Here is an 18,665-nt window from a genome sequence, read left to right on the forward strand (position 1 = left end):
ATATTTAGTTGCTGACTTGTAACCAATTAAATTGAGTATCACATCTTATTTGATGTATAATTAGATGTTTTTATACAAGTATAACAAATTAAAATAAATTTAAAAAAGCAAGAAAATAAGGTAAATTATGCTAGAATTTTGGATTTATTTTTATAAGCAAGATGAGATGTATAGCCAGATCTAGTTGGAAATGGGATAAGCTGGCAGCACTGATTCACAGAAACATCGATAAGAACAATCGATAGCTTACTAGGCCATCTCCAGCGGGGAAGAAGCGTCGTGAAAAAAGCCGCAAAATATACACAGACTGAAAGATTTTAGCGAATATCTTGAACAAATAGCAAAGAAAAGCATTTTAAAGGCGCCAAAATGAGTGGCGGCACCATGTTGTATGGCGGCGATGAGATCGGCGCCCTGGTCTTTGATCCCGGTCACCACTCCCTGCGAGTGGGCTACGCGCAGGAGGATTCGCCCAAGGCGGAGATTCCCTCGGTGGTGGGAATCGGAGCAGCTCCGGAGACCAATCTCGATCCTGAGACCAAGACGGACAACAATGCCACGCCAAATAGTAAGATCATCCGTTTAAAATTTTATAGTTAATCCCTTAAACAAAAAGTAATCCCCTCCAGATGCTGACCAGCGCAAGTTCTATGTGGACACCAATTACGTGAATGTGCCACGATCCCAGATGGAAGTGCAGACCTACATGAAGGACGGAATGATTGACAATTGGGACTTGTTTGAGAAGGTGATAGATTACGCCTACGCCAATGTCATCCAGTCGGAGCCGGAATACCACCCGGTGCTTTTTTCCGAGGCATCATGGAATGTGCGCAACAACCGAGAGAAGCTGACCGAGTTGATGTTCGAGAAGTACAACGTTCCGGCCTTCTTTTTGGTGAAAAACGCTGTCCTGGCCGCCTTTTCCAGTGGTAGGGCCACAGCATTGGTCGTGGACAGCGGAGCCACCCACACCTCGGCCGTGCCCGTCCACGAAGGCTATGTCCTGTCGCAGGCGGTGGTCAAGTCACCACTAGGTGGCGACTTCCTCTCTAGGCAATGCCGACAACATCTGGAGAAGCACGGCATCGATTTGTCGCCGGTGTACAAGATCGCCTCGAAGGATGTGGTCAAGGAGCGCGACAACGGACGCTTTACTCTGCGCAAGCTGCCTGAGAATCTCACGCAGTCGTGGCAGAACTACATGCAGCAGCTGATGATGCAGGATTTTCAAATGAACGTGCTGCAGGTCCTCGAAAATCCCTTCGACGAACGAGTGGCTGCCCAGATACCAACGGTGCACTATGAGTTCCCCAATGGCTATCACCAGGACTTTGGCTCAGAGCGCTTCAAAATAGCTGAGAGTCTGTTCGATAATGCCATGCTGGGAGCTGGCCAACTGGCGTCCACCAGCGTGGGCATGTGCGATGCGGATGTGCGTCTTTCGCTGTTTGGGTCGGTGGTAGTTACTGGTAGGTTTATACATTCATCCTAAGAAGTTTTTCCCACAACTAAACATACAAATTTGTCTTCTCAGGTGGCAATACTCTACTCCAAGGTTTCCCTGAGCGACTGAATCGCGACCTGCAGCTGCGTGCTCCCTCTAACACGCGCCTGAAAATGATTTCCGCCAACGGCAGCGTGGAGCGAAGATTCGGAGCCTGGATCGGCGGCTCCATTCTGGCCAGCATAGGCACCTTCCAGCAGATGTGGATATCGTCACAGGAGTACGAAGAGGCCGGTAAAAGCCAAGTGGAGCGCAAGTGTCCGTAAAGGCAGGGCGCGCCATCGAATTCCAATTTTAATTTTAAAGACGCAACTCTATGTAATTAATATAAATGTGAACTTTTAAATGTCCCAATTTTCACACAGTTGTTTAGAAATAGTTTGCATTTGGTTAAGGAAATGTTTGTTAGTTACATATGTATATTTTTTTTACTGCGACGCTGTGGCTGACGTTACAGTCTCACATTTGAATGGAATTTTAACCGGGTGCCTCTTGTCCTCGGCATCGAGCTCGTATTTAATGGATATGGAGTGAACTTTGGGTCCACGCTTTCTGTGAAACTGTTGGTAGAACGGTGGTACATACAACTTGCGGCGGATCAGCGTCTCTTCGGTTATTTCATGGCATAGTTTTATAAAACGTCACATGGCTCCCGACATGGTGTTGTTGCAAACGCATTGCTGTAAGGGAATATAAATGATGAATCTGATTTTTGTGTATTTATACAACCACGCACCTTGGCATTAAGTATGTCCTCGGACCAGTCCTCCTTGGCAATTCGACCCACTGCGTTGACCAGGATCTTCTTCACCTTAATCACGTTCTCGGCAAAGGTTCGCAGGACATCCTGCACATTGACACCCTCACATCCCATGCGCCAGCAGTCGTAGTCGGTGGCAATGGCCACTGATCCGTAGAGCAGACCCGCCTCCTTGGCCAGCACCACCTCTGGGCACGTGGTCATGTTAATGAGGTCACCGCCCCACTGGCGGAACATTTGGCTCTCGGAACGCGAGGAGAACCGCGGTCCCTCAATCGTGACAATGGTGGCCTTCTGGTGAGTGGGAATCTCCAGCTCCTTGGCCGCCTCGAGCAGAATGTTGCGGGTGCGTTCACTGAAGGCCGGAAACATGGGCAGGTGGCAAACACCACGTGGACTCTGGGCCTTGCCGTCGTAGAATGTCTGCAGCCGTTTGGTGGTCCTGTCGATAAAGTCGTGCGGCACCACCAAGTTTCCCGGCTTGATTTCCTCGCGCAGGGAGCCACAGGCGGTGGACACAATCAAGTGGGTGCAGCCCACGTCCCGCAGGGCCCAAATGTTGGCCCGGTAGTTGACATTGGAGGGCATGATGTCGTGCTTGCGCCCATGTCGCGCCAGGAGCACACACGGCACGCCATTGATCTCGCCCTCGATCAGGGCATCCGAGGGTTCACCATATGGTGTCTCCACCACTCGCTCCTGGCGCTGTTCCAAGATGTCCGGATCGTCTAGTCCCGAACCGCCAATAATCCCAATCTATTTGGGGTTTTTTTTTAGTTCGTCATTGAAAAATATTAATCTTAATTTTAAAGAGGTCATGGTCTCACCTTGATCGGTAGGGGATCCAGATCCGTGTCTTTACATTTAATCGTAATCATGGCTAGCGAGGGATTGTGCTTTTACAAGCTGCTTTGGCGGCGGTCTGGAGCAGATTGAAACTGAAAACGTTCCCCCGCTGATAGCGCACTGATAACTGTGTGTCTACACAGTAGGGTGCACGCGCCGCAAAAGCTCGGGCATATTGGAAATGCCACACCGCTTGTTGTTGCTTAAAAATCCCATTCATTATTAACAGGTATATTTAAAAATTAAAAAAGTTTGTTAAATGAATAGAAAAACCGAAGAAGCTCATTATGGCGTTTTTGTTTTTTTGTTTGTCGACTTTAAGTGATTGAGTTCTTGATTAAAAAAAAACGCGAACAATAACTTTTGGCGGTCTCTGATTTTGATTAAATATATGAAAAGAAATAAAAGTAAAGGAGCTCATGAACATTAAATAAATGGCAACGTTTAACATTTTAAACTTTTTTATTTTCACATTGGTAAAATGAGACAACAGTTACAGAAATAGAAAATTAAATTAACTATATTTGGAGCCATATTTCCTTTACATATTAAAAATCTCTATTTATGATATGATTATGGCTCTATTTTTTCAATTGTTTTTTTTTTCTAAAAAATGTATACTATAAAACCAAAGAACTTGTTAAATTTTTTAAGTAAAGGATGCGAACTATAAATAATACTTATGTAGCAAAATACGTATTTTATTAATAAATTTTGAAACAAATTTTATTAAAATTATAGGTAGTTCAATTTTATTTTATTTTTGTCGTTATAGCCGAGACTGTTATCGATTCCACCTATCGAGTACCCAGCCCGCATTTTCCAACACTGCAGAACTTATGAAGAAGCAGCACAAATGTAAACAGCTGAGCGTGTTGCACATGTGTCTCGGAATTGGGAATCGCCTTCAAAACCAAAGATGTACCACATTGGACAGGATCTGCCGGGCAACGACGTGGATGACATTGAGGACCTGATAGCCGCCGATGACGTGAAGCCGCGGGAGCGTTATGAAAACAAGAAAAACGTGACAGTGCGCGCCAAGAAACGCACGCCAATCCGGCTAGAGACTGATGAGGAGGTGGAGAGACCAAAGCCCACAATTCACGAGAGTGTCATTCCCGGCACCCAAAAGGTGTTCGTCAAGACATGGGGCTGTGCCCACAACAACTCGGACTCGGAGTACATGGCCGGGCAACTGGCCGCCTATGGCTACAGATTGAGCGGCAAGGAGGAGGCGGATCTGTGGCTGCTCAACAGCTGCACAGTGAAGAATCCCTCGGAAGACACGTTTCGCAACGAGATCGAGTCGGGCATGCGAAATGGCAAGCATGTTGTGGTTGCCGGCTGCGTGCCACAGGGAGCCCCCAAATCCGACTACCTCAACGGTCTTTCCATAATCGGTGTTCAGCAAATTGATCGCGTGGTTGAGGTCGTGGAGGAAACACTAAAGGGACACAGTGTGCAGCTGTTGCAAAACAAGAAGAAGGTCCATGGCCGTCGTCTGGCCGGAGCTCCTCTCTCGCTGCCCAAGGTCCGCAAGAATCCACTGATCGAGATCATATCCATCAACTCTGGCTGCTTGAATCAGTGCACCTATTGCAAGACCAAGCACGCCCGCGGCGATCTGGCCAGCTATCCACCCGAGGAGGTGGTGGAGCGCGCCCGCCAATCCTTTGCCGAAGGCTGCTGCGAGATCTGGCTTACGTCCGAGGATACTGGAGCCTATGGTCGCGATATAGGCAGCTCGCTGCCGGAACTGCTCTGGCAGCTGGTGGAAGTGATACCCGAGCACTGCATGCTGCGCGTGGGCATGACCAATCCCCCCTACATCCTGGAGCACCTAGAAGAAGTGGCCAAGGTGCTGCAACACCCTAGGGTGTATTCTTTTTTGCATGTTCCCGTGCAGGTAAGCATTTAATTATAGATTTCTGTGTACCTCTAAGTCTAATCTCTTCTTGCATCTATTTACAGAGTGGTAGCGACTCTGTCCTAGGCGAGATGAAGCGGGAGTACTGCCGCCAAGACTTCGAGCACGTGGTGGACTTCCTAAGGGAACGAGTTCCTGGCGTCACCATCGCCACAGACATTATCTGCGGATTTCCCACAGAGACCGAAACCGATTTCGAGGAGACAATGACCCTGTGCGCCAAGTACCAGTTCCCCAGTCTGTTCATCAATCAGTTCTTCCCTCGTCCAGGCACACCTGCTGCCAAAATGGAGCGCATACCGGCGAATCTGGTGAAGAAGCGAACTAAACGGCTCACGGATCTCTTCTACAGCTATGAACCTTATGCAAATAGGACGGGTGAAATATACACCGTTCTGGTCACGGAAGTTTCCCACGACAAGCTTCATTATGTGGGCCACAACAAGAGCTACGAGCAGGTGTTGTTGCCCATGCGCGAAAATCTCCTGGGCACTCGTGTCCATGTGCGAATCACCAGCGCCAGCAAGTTCAGCATGGTGGGCGAGATTTTGGACGACGAACGGGACTGGACTAGATGTGCAAATAAGCAGGAGGGAATGGAGGAGGTGCAGATCCTAACCAGAAGTCGGGAAAAACTGATCCAACGCTATGTGGGCATTGCCCTGGCGGTGGGAAGTCTAGCCTTTCTTACACAGCTGCTTGTGCGGTTTCTACTCCAATAAAACAGCATCTCGTTCCGAATTCATAATTTAAGTAACGCTTTTGAACTTAACCTAGGGTACATTAGAAACATGATAGTTCCAATAGTGTGTAGTGTGGATGTGGGTTGACCCGGATCTCCTTAGTATTCATCAGAGGGTTCCGTGCCAAAGTAGCGATCGCCAAAGTTACCAATGCCGGGTATAACATAAAACTTACTATTAATCTCCGGATCCAGAGCGGAAGTAACAATTTTCACCTGCATAAAACGAAGGTCAAAGAACACCTTTTTAAGACACCAATGCTTTTCTCACCTTAGGAAAGGCATAGGCAATGGAGTGCACACCGATCTCGGCCATCAGCAGCGAGGCCAGGATAATGTTGTCCTCGGGCACGTCGTGATCCAGCAGCACCCGAATGGCCATCATGGCCGCCGCTCCAGTGGCCACGGTGGCGTCCATTAGTATCACCTTGTAGTCTTTTATGTCTTTGGGCAGCCTCAGGTAGTAAAGCTCCGGCTCGCCGGTCTTCAGATTTGTCTGGATGAGGATCTTCCCGATGCGAATGTCCTTGCACACATCGCACACCGCCTGCTCCATGGTTTCGCCAGCTCGGAGAATGGAAACACCACAGATTTTCCGCGACTCCATGCGCTTGCCCTCATAAAGAACACCCTGTGGCGTTTCCACGGTGGTTGTTTTGAAGGGAAACAGGCTCAGCGCAAACTCGATGACCAGCCGGATGAGGCGCTTCGAGTAGAAGATGAACTCATCGCGGGATGTATTCCGGCATCGGATAAATGTGTGCAGGCCCTTAATCTGTGGCGTGGGATGCAGCAGGTGCAGAGAATGTGGCATGGGCTGGTCCTTGTAGGAGTTGGCTAGAGTTTCGCGCAGTTTAAATCCGCGCTGAAAGAAGATTGAACGAATTTTTAGATTAGTTTATAAGTATCTTTCCGTAAGCCTTACCAGCTGAAGTTGTGTGTGCACGTGCTGCACGATGAGATGGATGGCCACCTTGTTTTCGCCTCCACGAGGCACAATAATGTCCGCATGGGCCATGGTTGGAGCTATGTAATTGCAATACGAGGGCTTCACCATATTCAGATATTGCTTAAGTACGCCCCTAAGGTCGCGTCCGCGCTGTGAGATGTCCCTGCAATTGTCATTTCCTGTTAAAATCAAGTAAGGCATAGGTAGATCCATCCAGTTACCTTTTTAACCTCCTGGCCAAGCGAATATCAGGATCTGTGTCCACAAAGATCTTCATATCCAACAGTTTAAGCACCTCTGGGCTGTGGAAAGTGAGAATGCCCTCGAAGATGATCACGTTGGCCCCATACATGGTCTTCGTTTGGCTCTCACGGCCATGTGTCACAAAATTGTAGACAGGAACCTCAACCTTGCGGCCCTCCTTCAGTTTGGTCAGCACATCTAGCAGCAGTTCGATGTCGAAGGCATCAGGGTGATCAAAGTTGTATTCGTTGATCAGTGCCTGCTCATGCTGTTTCTCATTTAAAATCTATAGATTAAATACTTTAATAAGTTTCGCTATGCCTTTAAACTCAATGTTTGTTCTACCTTGTAGAAACAGTCCATGGATAATAGAGTCACCCAGGGAACATCCAGGCTCTCGATTATTTTCTCAGCAACTGTGGTCTTGCCAGAAGCACTTCCTCCGCAGATTCCTGAAGAAGATGCAAGGTATTAGAAGCTACAGTAATAAGTTTAATTACATTTCTAATCTCACCTATGACAAAGGGCTCTACCTGCTGTCCAGCACAATTGTACCACGGCGGACGTCCGGCCGTGTAGATCGTGCGATTGTTTGCGCGTATGATGCATTCGGACGGATTCGCGGTGGTGGTCTGGTTGCCAATAGATGTGGTGCGTTGCCTCCTGCCGGAGCGTTTCAGAGGCGACTCTAGCGAGGGTTTCGCAGGTACTGTGGTGGGCGAGGCCGGGCAACAGTTGAGATCTCCGGGAAGGCCATTACCCAGCTCGGCATATGGATCCACGTAGAGTGGCTCAGTGACATCAGAACGGTCATCGCTGCAATGAGTGTATGTACCTAGATTAGTTGGCAATTACCGAATTTTAATCTCCCACCAAACAATGACGTTGAGTTCAACTAAAATAAATGGAATTCTGTGATTAGCCAAGCCGCGATAACGCTTTTATCACCGGTCACTGATTAACTTCACAATAATTTAAAATATTTTGGACGGTACAGAAATACGGAGTACTGATTTTGTTAGTGAAATTTCTACAGGGCAGGTGTATTGCAACGCAAGCTTAAAGCTGTGAGTTCAAGGATGCAGTATACTCACTGACCTACTCTACTTTTAGGAACCCCTCCCCCGCTCTTCTCTTTTCTTAACCCACACAAGCGCCTGATACCAGACATATCGCCTACGCAGAAATTAATCAACTGTTCAATAAGTTCTATAAATAGACCCAGTTACTTAAGGCCTTAATTGAGTGTAATAGATAATAACATAGCTAAAACTATAAGTTTAATTGTTGTATGAATGATTGATAACAGGTAATCAGAAACGTGGGTCTGGAGAAAGTATTGCATGAAAATGCAGTAATTTGATATGGCAGTTTCGCCTTTTTTATGAAATACGAAATGATTATCAGTGGGCCATAAGTAATAAGTTTTTAAGTTTAGAAAATATTGATGAAATACAAGATCAGTTCACAAAAGTTACGGAAAATATTATAATTTTCAGATGTAAAATCAGAAACGTGAGAGACCCTAGTTTCAATAATGTGCCATATCATTAATATTTGTATATGCATATGTTACGTTTGGATATTTCCGCCATGTGCGCTGCAGAATGCTGACGTGAGTAACCGAAAAGTTTTTCCGGCCATATTAGGCCATTAAAATAATACTACTACATTGTGCCAAATACAAAAACAATTTATATATATTTCTGGGAGGTACCCAGGGGCAGGCATACAAAGAATTGCCAGACGGTCCATCTTTTGGATGCGTAGGCCCGTTCATTGCACTCTCTTTCCGCCTTTCTCTGTATTCCCTGGTTTTTATTACTGTGCCAAAAAGAAATATAGAGCACACGGGGAAAAAATGGATGTGGTATGTTGATTAATTTGATCATTATTTTGAATTCAGTATTTATAACTTTTAAAATAACAACATTCAAAGTGAAGAATTAGTTTTTTAAGCCTGTGTTTTTTTTTAAAAAAGGAATTTACTCATTGTTTTAGTCTAATAAGTTGTCTTATTAAAACAAATATTAAATGCATATCTATTTAATATTATTCACATATCAAAATTAAAAAATTTGTTTAAAGACCGATTTGAATTTGAACAAAACGGTTCAGAAAACTGTTTTTATATATTAAAAACGAATATACAATACAATAATTTCTAAGATTATTGTGTTGGAGAATATCAACTGAACTATTTTTTTAAAATAGAACTAGACGTAATACCTAAACAGGCTTGTAAATATATTATACAAGATTTTTTCTCAGTGCAGGGCCAATAATCTAGTGACGCCAGAGTCAGAGATTCCTCAACATATTTATAGTTTTTTGTAGTTTTTGCACACCAAGAAGAGAGAGAGGAAAGGAAGAGAGCGCCGCGTTTGCCACGTGTGCTGCGCTCTGGCCGAAAAGGAACAACAGGTTATGGTCATCCAGGTAGGACAAGGACAGCAGGCATTCAAGGGGGAGATGAATGGATGAAGGATAAAAAGGAATGAAGAAGAACTGGATTTGGCAAACAAACCGATAGACGTGGCTTCTGTGATCGCAGCCATGTTGGACATTTTGAGAGCGCACTTGCTGACGCTATCGTCTTTTCTTTATTATTTGTTGTTATATGCCGCACCGCAGACTCGATAAACAATGTTAACACACAAAACGCGAACGTTAATTAAACACTGAAAACAGAGACGAGGCAAAAAACGAGAGGGAGAGAGTGTACTGGACAAACAACACCAAAACATTTAGAATGGCGGTAAATGAGACAACAAAAACAACGCACTCACACACAGATACTCATGCACAAATGTATATGTTTTTAAATGGGATTTCGATTTCGATTGGTTTGGTTTTTTGTTACGTTAAATATGGGAAAAATGCAATGAATTACATGTGACCATTGGTTTTGGCTGCTGTAGCCTTAACCTTTGACTGCTGATGATGCTGTTGTTGTTGTTGATGTTGCTGCTGCTGTTGTTGTTGCTGGTGGTTAGCGATGGTTAGTAAACCGGCGGATGCGGCTGCAAATGCTGATTTTGGCACATCACTACTGCTCTTGATGCTGTTATTATTATTGTTGCTGTTGTGGGCCGACTTGCTGCACAAAAACGTAATGCTGCTCATGTTATCCCGCTTCTGTGGGCGTGAGAACTAAGAACCTCAGCCGGCGAGGCTATTCCGCAAAATGGGTCACTCACTTCACAAAAATACGCTCACGCGAATCGTCGGCGGCGCGGATTCGCATGTGATTCAAAGCTTTTATTTCCTTCACAGCGAGGATGGTCCGCCTTTTGCGTTGCGGCCTATCTTTACTCGATAACTTATAAAACAAAGTAATTCAGTGGCGGTGTGAGGTGAGCGGCGTTTGGGGATTGAATGAAAATAAAAAGTGTTAAGGCAGCGCTAAGGTTAAAAAGCTGCGCTGCTTTCGCCTCTGCCGGCGTCGTCACAGCACGGTTGTTGTTGTTGTCGCCTGTCTTCACTCAGAGATGGGCGCGTGTCGTGAGTTTTAGATAAAACAATGAAAATAAATTAATGTTTTCTTTTTAAGAACAACTGTATGTATAATTTTTTGAGCTATGAAAAATGTATATTGGAAAGTAAAAGTTTTGGATATTCGAACTAAATGCAGTTTTATGAAAACTTTATAATTTTATATGGCATCATCTATTCATAGTATAAAATAGTTAACTCTTAATTCACCCTACTATTCCCAACGATTTAATATAAACTTCCCGAGTCTGTGAGTAAAAATTTCGCTTCGTGACAAATTGGACTGAAGAAGACTTGCTCACGCGTACATCTCTAGCTTGTAACTGTTCTCGCGGGGGGTTCGCTACGCTGTCCCGCTCTTTCGCCCGCCAACTTTCTCACTCTCTCTGTCTCGCTCTCTCTCCCGATCCAATGCAACCGGCGACTATATCGAAATTGAGTTTATCACATGTTATATACGGTGGTGTTAGCGAACGCAGACCCTATGCCATTTTTCTAGCATTTATTTATATTGCGTGTTTAGTTTTAGAGGCCCCACGATGGATGATGAATGGCTGACTATTGGAGCACATGCCGCTGTGTGTGTGTGTATCACATTCTAATGACTTTTGTTGGATTTTCACACTTTACTTTTCGCCGTGCGTTAATTATTGCCTTTTAATGGCATTAAAAAGTCGTTCGTTACCTGTCGGAGCTAGCGGAACTCGATGGGTTGTAGAACTTGATTTGTTTCGTCTGGGACATTTCGGTCAGGGAATTTTGATTTTGATTGCAGTTGGCCAACAATTGCAGCGATTAGAAAATAACACGCGGTGATTATTTCGTCGTGCCTCTCCCTCTCCCAGCAAGTGACTGATTCGGTTCTGAAAGCGTTGCGTTGAAAAAACGTGTGCGCGTAGTATACATATAGAATTCCTCGAGTGTTAACAGCCAGCTGACACAGGGCAATTATTGAATGGGAAAGGCATTGGAGCTGCGGATCGTAAATTGGCTTTTTATCTCCATTTGATGCTGTCATTGAGGCATTTATTCGAATGTTTTGGTGCAAATCAATTCGATTTTCCAATGCGCTCAGCTGTTTGAGCTGTTTAAGTGTTGCAAAGCACTGTTTGCCGTGACTTATGGATAGCGAGGTGAATGGCTTAGAATTCCAAAGTGTGAACGGCAAAAAGCTGTGCGGCTGTTTTGAGTAACAGTACATAGGCCACTAACAAAATTTTAAAACAAATCTATTGAACTCTGTTTTAATCATTTTGTAGGCTATAATAAATAAATTATATGCTTTAAGTTTTAAGGAATTTTTAGGGAATAATTTTAGATTTTAGAATAAACCATTTAAAAAGATTTGTATGGTAATGGCATCACCGGCCAAGAGGATTATGTATTTGAAACCATTAATTTTTCTGGTAAAGATTGTTGCCATTGTTAACAATTTACAATTTTAATTGTAATAATTTCTATACACTTAAACTTATGAAACAGTTGGTTCTAAAAATTGTGGTTTAGTTAAATCTCAGATATATTTTGAAGAAGTTTAACCTATTCGGATAATAAATTAACTAAAATTTCTAAATTTATTTAGGGCAAAGAACCGGTCAAACCGGTTAAATCAACAGATGGTCCCCCTTCGGGTCGAGTCTCCACTAAATAAATAAGCAAGGTGCCCAACCAGCTGGTCTGCCATTATTTGAGATTTAGCTAAACACTTAGTACGGTCACACCAGAGGACGCAACAATATCCGAAAAGACTTCGTTGTTCGTGTTTTTCAGCACAGCACAGATTTAATGATAATGCCGTAGGTGCGGCCAGCGAGGATCATCAGATCATCACCAGCGCAGTGCGATGGCCTACATCAACATCGCCGAATGGACGCCCGACCAGGTCACCGACTGGATCAAAGGTAACCCATTTCGAGGTCAAAAGGAAAACGCAGCTGAGAAAAAAGTGCATCTCGTAGCCACTGCCCCAAAAAGCAACAACAAACACAACCAGAAAAAAAGCAACCTTCGGCCAGCCGAAGTTAAGATACCCTTGCAGCTGTTGGAAATATTAAATATTTCCTAACATATGTACATGTGTATGGAAACAATTATGCTGTGGAGAGTTTCCGCTGAATTTTTAGACGATTGTTCCTTTGCGAGCTGTATGATACAGTCTTCCGATCCGACTTATATACCACCTGCAGTAGAAAGAAGAGAGATAAGTTTGTGAAGTAAGGATATATCGACTCTTTTAGTGTTGCTGATCAAGAATATATACACTTAATAGGGTCAGAAAAGTCTCCTTAGATGCATTACAAACATCTCACTGAAATTATAGTACCCTCTGACAAGGGTATAACAACTAGAATTTCCGCTTTGTTCAAGGTTTTTGGTTTCACCAAGCATGTGTAATTTATGGTTTTCCCGTTTTTTTTAATCCAGGTCTGGATGAGTCCATGAAGGGATATTTGTACGAGTTCTCCAAGCAGGAGATCGGCGGCAGGGCCCTGCTCAACATACGGCCATATGAGTTGGAGAATCTGGGCATGCTGCGCATTGGCCACCAGGAGATCGTGCTAGAGGCAGTGGAGAACCTGAGGAACTTTGTGAGTGCCCCCCGATGACGTGCTAATTTTTAATGATAACCCCCCTTTGATAACCTTTAAAATTTCAGCACTATCATCTAAAAAACGACAATCTGCAGTTTATGGCCCTGCATGTGGCCACTGCCGCGGGGAATCTGCATCGCGAACTGGCCAGGAATCATGCGGAAAGCACCAAGATCGATACACGGATACTGCACGACATAACCAGGACAATAGCCACCCTTAAACCACTGGTGGGCAGTCTGGAGCGAACGCCGTTTAGGAAGCAGGAGATGTACCGCGAGTACTGCGGCAATGTGCTCAAATGCGGCCTGGAACTGGCCACCATTGCTCACAGGGATCGCTTTGCCCTCCAGCCTGTGCCGGCGATTCGCCAGACGGCAGAGCGACTGGAGAATCTGGCCAATTTCGTGATCCAGGACATTTCCGATCCCATGGTGCTGCAGCCCGCCTCCCTGAACTTGGTTACGCTCAAGAAACGCGAATCGGAACTGGGTTTTAACATAGAGTCCAGCTACAATGGCATACACCGCGTCACGGACATCAAGTACAACTCGCCGGCCCACAATTCCGGAAAGATTGAGGATGGCGACGAGATTGTGCAGATCAACTATCAAACTGTCGTCGGTTGGCAACATCGCACTGTGCTGGAGCATTTAAGGGAGGCCCTGCCCGACGTGGTGCTCACGGTGAAGAAGCGACCCAAGCACACCAAGATGTTTGGCCAGATCTACATGCAGCCGTACCGATTGCCCAGCAAGAAGAGGAACATGGCCGCTCGCTGGGCGGAGCAGATGCCGAGCCCCAGGACTGCTTTCTTAACTCTGGACACAGAGCCAATGGCAACGGGAGGAATGGGATTGGGAATAGGAGTCGGAATAGGAAGCACTGTGTCAGATCCAACTAAATCCCTAAGCAGCGAGAAGCGAGGAGAGGTGATGAGCATCAAGTCCAGTGTCAATCCAGTGTCATCGGCTTCCGATTCCGACTCCAGCTGCAGTGATATACCCACGCCCACTGATCCCAAGTCGGCGGCCCGTGAGATCCGCTTGTATTACCCCAAACCGAGGGCCCTGCTCCAGCGCAGGAACACGATCTGCGGTGAAGAGTTCTTGAGCCTGAAACACTCGGATCTGGTCGTGCCCTCTTGGCACGAAAGAAAGCCAGGCGTCGGCTCCTCGGTCATCTCTGATTCTGGGTCGCCCAGCATTCGCGACAAGTCGAAATCCTTTGGTTATGGCCTGGAGATAGCACCTAGGCCCACCACTTGCATTGGCCTTGCGGCAGGGGACAACTCCATGGACAACACCAAGCGGATGTTCCACGAGGTGAGGAAACTGAAGCAGCTGACGGAGGGTTCGCAGCGCGAATTCCTCGTGGATCGCTACAAGCCGGGCGTGAGCAAGGTGGTGCGCTTCGACTCCAAAGAGGACTATGTGGTGAAGAACGAGAAGTTCACGTGCAATGTGGAGAACACCATACTGGAGACCTTCGAGCCAATACCCTTTGCCGACGAGGGCGACGAGGATGCCCTGGAAACGCTGCGCAACTGCACGACGGAGAATGCCGAGGAGCTGCTGGAGGCCATAAATCAGGCCAGCCGTGACCAAGACTTGCCCCTGGCCGAGGCCAAAAATATGACACTCCTGCAGCAGGCTGGTCGTCGTGGTCGCTTGGACAAGAGTCACAGTACGCCAGCGTATGACAATTCTGGTGAGGAATCGGATACGCCGCCGGCGATTGAACCCAGGAAGGAGTTCCTGTTGGTCACGCCACCGGCGCCTCCGCCGCGCCCGCGAAAACCGACGCCAGTGGTGCCAGTGGTGCCTCCGCCACCTCCGAAACCAGCCAGCATGCAGCCGGCCAGTAGTGTGGCCAGCATTCCCATACCCATACCCATTCCCACAACGCCCATCGATCCCACGGAGATCAGTGAGCTGCACACGCCCAGCAAATCGCGCACCTTGACCCTACGCAAGAAGCACAGCCTGATGGCCAAGCGAAGGAACACAAACCTCAAGTTGCTTAGCACGGGCGACATCCAGGGTCATCTGTACAGGCGCAAAAAGAATCACCATGGCGTGACGTACTGGGCCAGAATCTATTTCGTAATGCTAGACACGATTCTGTATGGATTCAGCAGCAAACAGAGCACCAGTGCCAGTCTGGTCATCTTTCTGCCCGGATTCACGGTCTCTTTGGCCAAGGAAGTGCACTCGAAGCCGCATGCCTTCAAGGTTTACCACACGGCCAAGAGTTTTTACTTTGCGGCTGAGTCCCTGGATGCTCTCAACCAGTGGGTGAACTTTTTGCGACAGGCCTCGCTTAAGATACCGCCAAACACCGGATCGAGCGGCAGTCAGAATGCCAAGGATCTGTATTCGGAGAACGAGAGCTCGGGAGAGGAGTGCGATGCCCTGGTGGCCAAGAACCTGAGCACGCCCTCGCCACAGGGCAACAAGGAGGGGATGTCGACAATGCTACCTGGTGGAACTCCACCCTCCTCCTCCTCCTCCTCCTCCGCCTCGGCCGTGATCAAACCAGAGCGTGGTTACCTCAACTCTTTGCGCAAGTTCACAATGGGGCCTTTCAAGAACAGTGCGGCGAAACCGTCGAGCGATATACCCGTGCCCACTGAGAATTATCGGAGCTACACCAAGGTGCCTGGCGGATATCATGGCCTTCAGATTGGGGCCAATACACCGGGCTACCATGATCCGGCCATGCCGCCCACACAGATTCCTCCGTTGGTGGGGCCCAAATTATCGCGCAGTTCGAGCAGAAGTTCAGTGGTTAGCGGCACTGAGTCCGCCGTCTCTCTTTCCGCCTCGATTTTGGGTCCGCCCTCTTCACCGGCACCCACGCCCACTCCCACGGCCACTCCCACGGCCACACCCACGTCGCTGCAACCGCAGAGCTCGGAGGAGAGTCCCAGCCAGAGTCAGAGTCAAAGTCCCAGTAGCAAATCGAGTTTGAAGAAGGCGCCGTTCAACTTTCTGCATGCCTCCAATCCGAATTTGGTGGAATTCGATTTCCACACCTCAAAGGCGCTGCTGCCCAAAATGAGTGGGGGCAGCAACCTGGATCATGGCCACAACATCCAGGGCTTTGTGACGCTGAAGGATCTGATGCTGCGCAAACAGGAGGAGGAGGCCCAGGAGATGTACAACAATCGGGTGCATTTGGGCGTGGAGAAGCACAAGCATGCGCGCACAGAATCAACGGCTAGTCAGCAAAGTGCCATGAGCAGTGCCAGCCAAGTGGCCAAACCGCTGGAGAAGCTGCCCAAGATTCAGAGCGTGAGTCTGCCCAAGACGCCCGACTATGAGATTAGCTTCAAGCCGGATGACGAGAGCATCAAGAGGACCAGGACCAAGGAGGGTCAGAAGCTGCGCGACTTTGGCTACGAGCTGATATCCGGGGATGAGCCGAGCACTAGCTCTAGCAGCAGGCAGGAGCAACATCATCATCACCAGCACCAGCAGCAGCAGCAGCATCATCACCAGCAACAGTTCCATCAGCAGCAGCAGCACAATCAGCAAACGCAGTCGAGCAGCAAAACCAAGCACTTTCTACGCTCCCAGCAGCTGCAGTTCTCCAGTTTTCTGCACAAGAGCTCCAGCAGTTCCAGCGCAGATCAGAAGAAAGCCAAGGGCAAGTCGAGCAGCGATCGGCGCTTTCCCTTCTCCAAGCACTCCAGCGGAACCTCCGGAAGTGGCTGCAATCCGGGCCATGCAATGACCATGACTTTGCCGCTGAACAAGAAGTCCAAATCGAATCACGCTTTGGATGGAGGAGCCGGTGGCAATGGCATGGCCATTATGGGCACCGGCAGCAGCATCAAGAAGAGCCAGACTTACAATCAGGATTTGCGTGACAAGATTGTGGGCACCAAGTATGATGCGCATCGCAAGAACTCGGCTCCCGTTCCCATCTTCTCGAAGCTCTCCATTTCGGGCGGTACGCCGGTGAAGCCTTCGAAGGAGAATCGTTTCCTGGGCTCGCCGCTCCTGCATCGCACGCTCTTTGGACACCACCATCATCATCAGCAGCAGCAGCAGCAGCAGGCGGCAATGGTGACGCCACCGAGCAGTGCGGATCCGGATTGCGATCAGGAGATCTTCACCCAGATCACCCTGCCCACGCACAATCAGGCGGGGTATAGAAGCTACAGGGGACCTGGCATCATGACCACCTCCACCACTAATCTGTGCTCCTCCGAGGGCTTGCAACCGCCCCTCCCACCAGCTCCGCCGCCTCCAATCCTGGCCAGCCGACGGGACAGGGAGGAGGAACCATTGGAGGCGGCAGGGGCAGGGGCAGCGATATCGGAGAGTGCAGCCACCCCCAAGGTGTCCAGTTCGGGATCTGTGGACTCGAAAGCGGCCACGCCGGATTATCCCAACATGGAGTGTCCGCCGGTTTTCGAACCGGAGATTTACTCGCTCAGCGATACCAGCTTGTCCCGTTTAATGATGCGGACGCCCAGTAGCAGTGGAGGAACCACCAGCACCAATGCTTCCACCAGCAACAACAACAATAACAACAGCACCAGCAACACCAATAACAACACCAACAATACCAACAACACCAACAGCAGTCCCAGTGGCAGCGAACACCATCCGAACTAAAAGATGAGTGATGAAAACTATTGTGAATGCTCGCGGGGATTAGAACCCGCTTTACTTATGTAATTTATACACAAGCATATATATATATAGTATATATATGTTATATATAGCGATATTCTCGTACGATATAGGTATACAAACTTGTTCATTTTTAATCGTCTTCCCTTGTCTGTCCACCAGCAACAAACAAACAAACAAACAAACACCACGCATACCTGCAATCCAATCCCTTTGAGTCGAGAGCTCCTCCTACTTAGATTGTAAATGTTTAATCTGCCTTATTTGCATTGTATTTCGGTTCTAGGCAAAATTGTTCACACACACACACACATGTATATGGTACTCACGCAAATTATTTATAGCGAAAAAAAAACAAAAAAAAAAAAATTGGAAGATAACTTTAGAAGTCTGCGCATCGAACGAAGAGAGGAGTAGTTCTTTATGATTTGCCTTTGTACGCGATTAACCAAGTTAATCCGAGCTGTTTGGCTTGCTCAACAGTTTGTGTCTAGATTGCATGTACTATATATATATTATTATGCGAAACGAGATATTATTGTAGCGCGGTTTCCAGCGACGCCAATGGAGCCACAAATGTTGTAGCGAATAAACAATATAAATATACACCCTTACACGAAATATACATGCATACGAATAAAGTCAACTGTATATAATGAAAAGCAGCTGTTTTAATTGGAATGTTTTCATTTTAAAACTAACAAATACAAAAATAATCAAACTCAAAAGCCCCTGAAGTCCTTTTCTAATTTTAAGGTTTTTTTTACTCAAAAGCCCCTGAAGTCCTTTTCTAATTTTAAGGTTTTTTTTTACTTTGTTTTTAATTTTGAAGGCTCCAAATTTTCTTACATGAAAAATAATACCTATAAAGAAATATCTTTGTTTGTACTTTGGGTACCTTTTCTTGACTTTTTAATCTTGTAACCCGTTTCCAAACTTAAAAATATGTCTTCAGA

General features: G+C 46.9%; 5 protein-coding genes across 7 annotated transcripts; 3 read left to right on the forward strand and 2 right to left on the reverse strand.

Moving 5' to 3' along the window:
- The first annotated feature begins 256 nt into the window (after nt 1-256).
- Nucleotides 257-1,861, forward strand: LOC108144503 (actin-like protein 6B). Its single transcript, XM_017269436.2, has 3 exons — nt 257-568; nt 630-1,472; nt 1,538-1,861. The coding sequence occupies exons 1-3, from the start codon at nt 370-372 to the stop codon at nt 1,771-1,773; spliced, it is 1,278 nt and encodes a 425-aa protein (XP_017124925.1). The 5' UTR covers nt 257-369; the 3' UTR covers nt 1,774-1,861.
- Nucleotides 1,862-1,872: 11 nt separating this feature from the next.
- Nucleotides 1,873-3,237, reverse strand: LOC108144504 (S-methyl-5'-thioadenosine phosphorylase). Its single transcript, XM_017269438.2, has 3 exons — nt 3,095-3,237; nt 2,244-3,023; nt 1,873-2,187 (listed from the first exon to the last, which is right to left on the reverse strand). Exons 1-3 carry the CDS (start codon nt 3,143-3,145, stop codon nt 2,149-2,151), a joined length of 870 nt encoding a protein of 289 aa, XP_017124927.1. The 5' UTR covers nt 3,146-3,237; the 3' UTR covers nt 1,873-2,148.
- Nucleotides 3,238-3,950: 713 nt separating this feature from the next.
- On the forward strand, nt 3,951-5,796 carry LOC108144502 (threonylcarbamoyladenosine tRNA methylthiotransferase). Its single transcript, XM_017269435.2, has 2 exons — nt 3,951-5,022; nt 5,088-5,796. The coding sequence occupies exons 1-2, from the start codon at nt 4,033-4,035 to the stop codon at nt 5,763-5,765; spliced, it is 1,668 nt and encodes a 555-aa protein (XP_017124924.1). The 5' UTR covers nt 3,951-4,032; the 3' UTR covers nt 5,766-5,796.
- On the reverse strand, nt 5,778-11,546 carry LOC108144501 (uridine-cytidine kinase-like 1). 3 transcript variants are annotated; one of them, XM_017269434.2, is made up of 7 exons: nt 11,158-11,546; nt 7,492-7,793; nt 7,323-7,429; nt 6,956-7,263; nt 6,711-6,897; nt 6,057-6,650; nt 5,778-6,001 (listed from the first exon to the last, which is right to left on the reverse strand). In XM_017269434.2, the coding sequence occupies exons 1-7, from the start codon at nt 11,214-11,216 to the stop codon at nt 5,885-5,887; spliced, it is 1,674 nt and encodes a 557-aa protein (XP_017124923.1). In that variant the 5' UTR covers nt 11,217-11,546; the 3' UTR covers nt 5,778-5,884. The 3 variants fall into 3 exon arrangements, with proteins under 3 accessions (XP_017124923.1, XP_017124922.1, XP_041563208.1); XM_017269433.2 differs by lacking the exon at nt 11,158-11,546 and adding an exon at nt 9,871-10,403; XM_041707274.1 differs by lacking the exon at nt 11,158-11,546 and adding an exon at nt 10,178-10,399.
- Nucleotides 11,547-12,183: 637 nt separating this feature from the next.
- LOC108144680 lies at nt 12,184-18,371 on the forward strand. The gene is made up of 3 exons (XM_017269743.2): nt 12,184-12,373; nt 12,897-13,060; nt 13,129-18,371. The coding sequence occupies exons 1-3, from the start codon at nt 12,316-12,318 to the stop codon at nt 17,689-17,691; spliced, it is 4,785 nt and encodes a 1,594-aa protein (XP_017125232.1). The 5' UTR covers nt 12,184-12,315; the 3' UTR covers nt 17,692-18,371.
- Nucleotides 18,372-18,665: the final 294 nt, after the last annotated feature.

Source organism: Drosophila elegans, unplaced genomic scaffold (assembly GCF_018152505.1).
Source record: "Drosophila elegans isolate 14027-0461.03 unplaced genomic scaffold, ASM1815250v1 contig_183, whole genome shotgun sequence".
Classification (NCBI taxonomy): domain Eukaryota; kingdom Metazoa; phylum Arthropoda; class Insecta; order Diptera; family Drosophilidae; genus Drosophila; species Drosophila elegans.

Excerpts from the sequence above, each read along its gene's own strand:
- LOC108144503 (XM_017269436.2), top strand. The coding sequence starts at position 370 with ATGAGTGGCGGCACCATGTTGTATGGCGGCGATGAGATCGGCGCCCTG. Across the intron at positions 569-629 it reads CAACAATGCCACGCCAAATA|ATGCTGACCAGCGCAAGTTC; the intron begins GTAAGATCATCC and ends AATCCCCTCCAG. Across the intron at positions 1,473-1,537 it reads TGGGTCGGTGGTAGTTACTG|GTGGCAATACTCTACTCCAA; the intron begins GTAGGTTTATAC and ends TTGTCTTCTCAG.
- LOC108144504 (XM_017269438.2), bottom strand. The coding sequence starts at position 3,145 with ATGATTACGATTAAATGTAAAGACACGGATCTGGATCCCCTACCGATC. Across the intron at positions 3,024-3,094 it reads TGGATCCCCTACCGATCAAG|ATTGGGATTATTGGCGGTTC; the intron begins GTGAGACCATGA and ends AACCCCAAATAG. Across the intron at positions 2,188-2,243 it reads AGGACATACTTAATGCCAAG|CAATGCGTTTGCAACAACAC; the intron begins GTGCGTGGTTGT and ends ATTCCCTTACAG.
- LOC108144502 (XM_017269435.2), top strand. The coding sequence starts at position 4,033 with ATGTACCACATTGGACAGGATCTGCCGGGCAACGACGTGGATGACATT. Across the intron at positions 5,023-5,087 it reads TTTTGCATGTTCCCGTGCAG|AGTGGTAGCGACTCTGTCCT; the intron begins GTAAGCATTTAA and ends ATCTATTTACAG.
- LOC108144501 (XM_017269433.2), bottom strand. The coding sequence starts at position 10,103 with ATGAGCAGCATTACGTTTTTGTGCAGCAAGTCGGCCCACAACAGCAAC. Across the intron at positions 6,651-6,710 it reads TGCACACACAACTTCAGCTG|CGCGGATTTAAACTGCGCGA; the intron begins GTAAGGCTTACG and ends ATCTTCTTTCAG. Across the intron at positions 6,002-6,056 it reads TTGCCTATGCCTTTCCTAAG|GTGAAAATTGTTACTTCCGC; the intron begins GTGAGAAAAGCA and ends CGTTTTATGCAG.
- LOC108144680 (XM_017269743.2), top strand. The coding sequence starts at position 12,316 with ATGGCCTACATCAACATCGCCGAATGGACGCCCGACCAGGTCACCGAC. Across the intron at positions 12,374-12,896 it reads GGTCACCGACTGGATCAAAG|GTCTGGATGAGTCCATGAAG; the intron begins GTAACCCATTTC and ends TTTTTAATCCAG. Across the intron at positions 13,061-13,128 it reads TGGAGAACCTGAGGAACTTT|CACTATCATCTAAAAAACGA; the intron begins GTGAGTGCCCCC and ends TTAAAATTTCAG.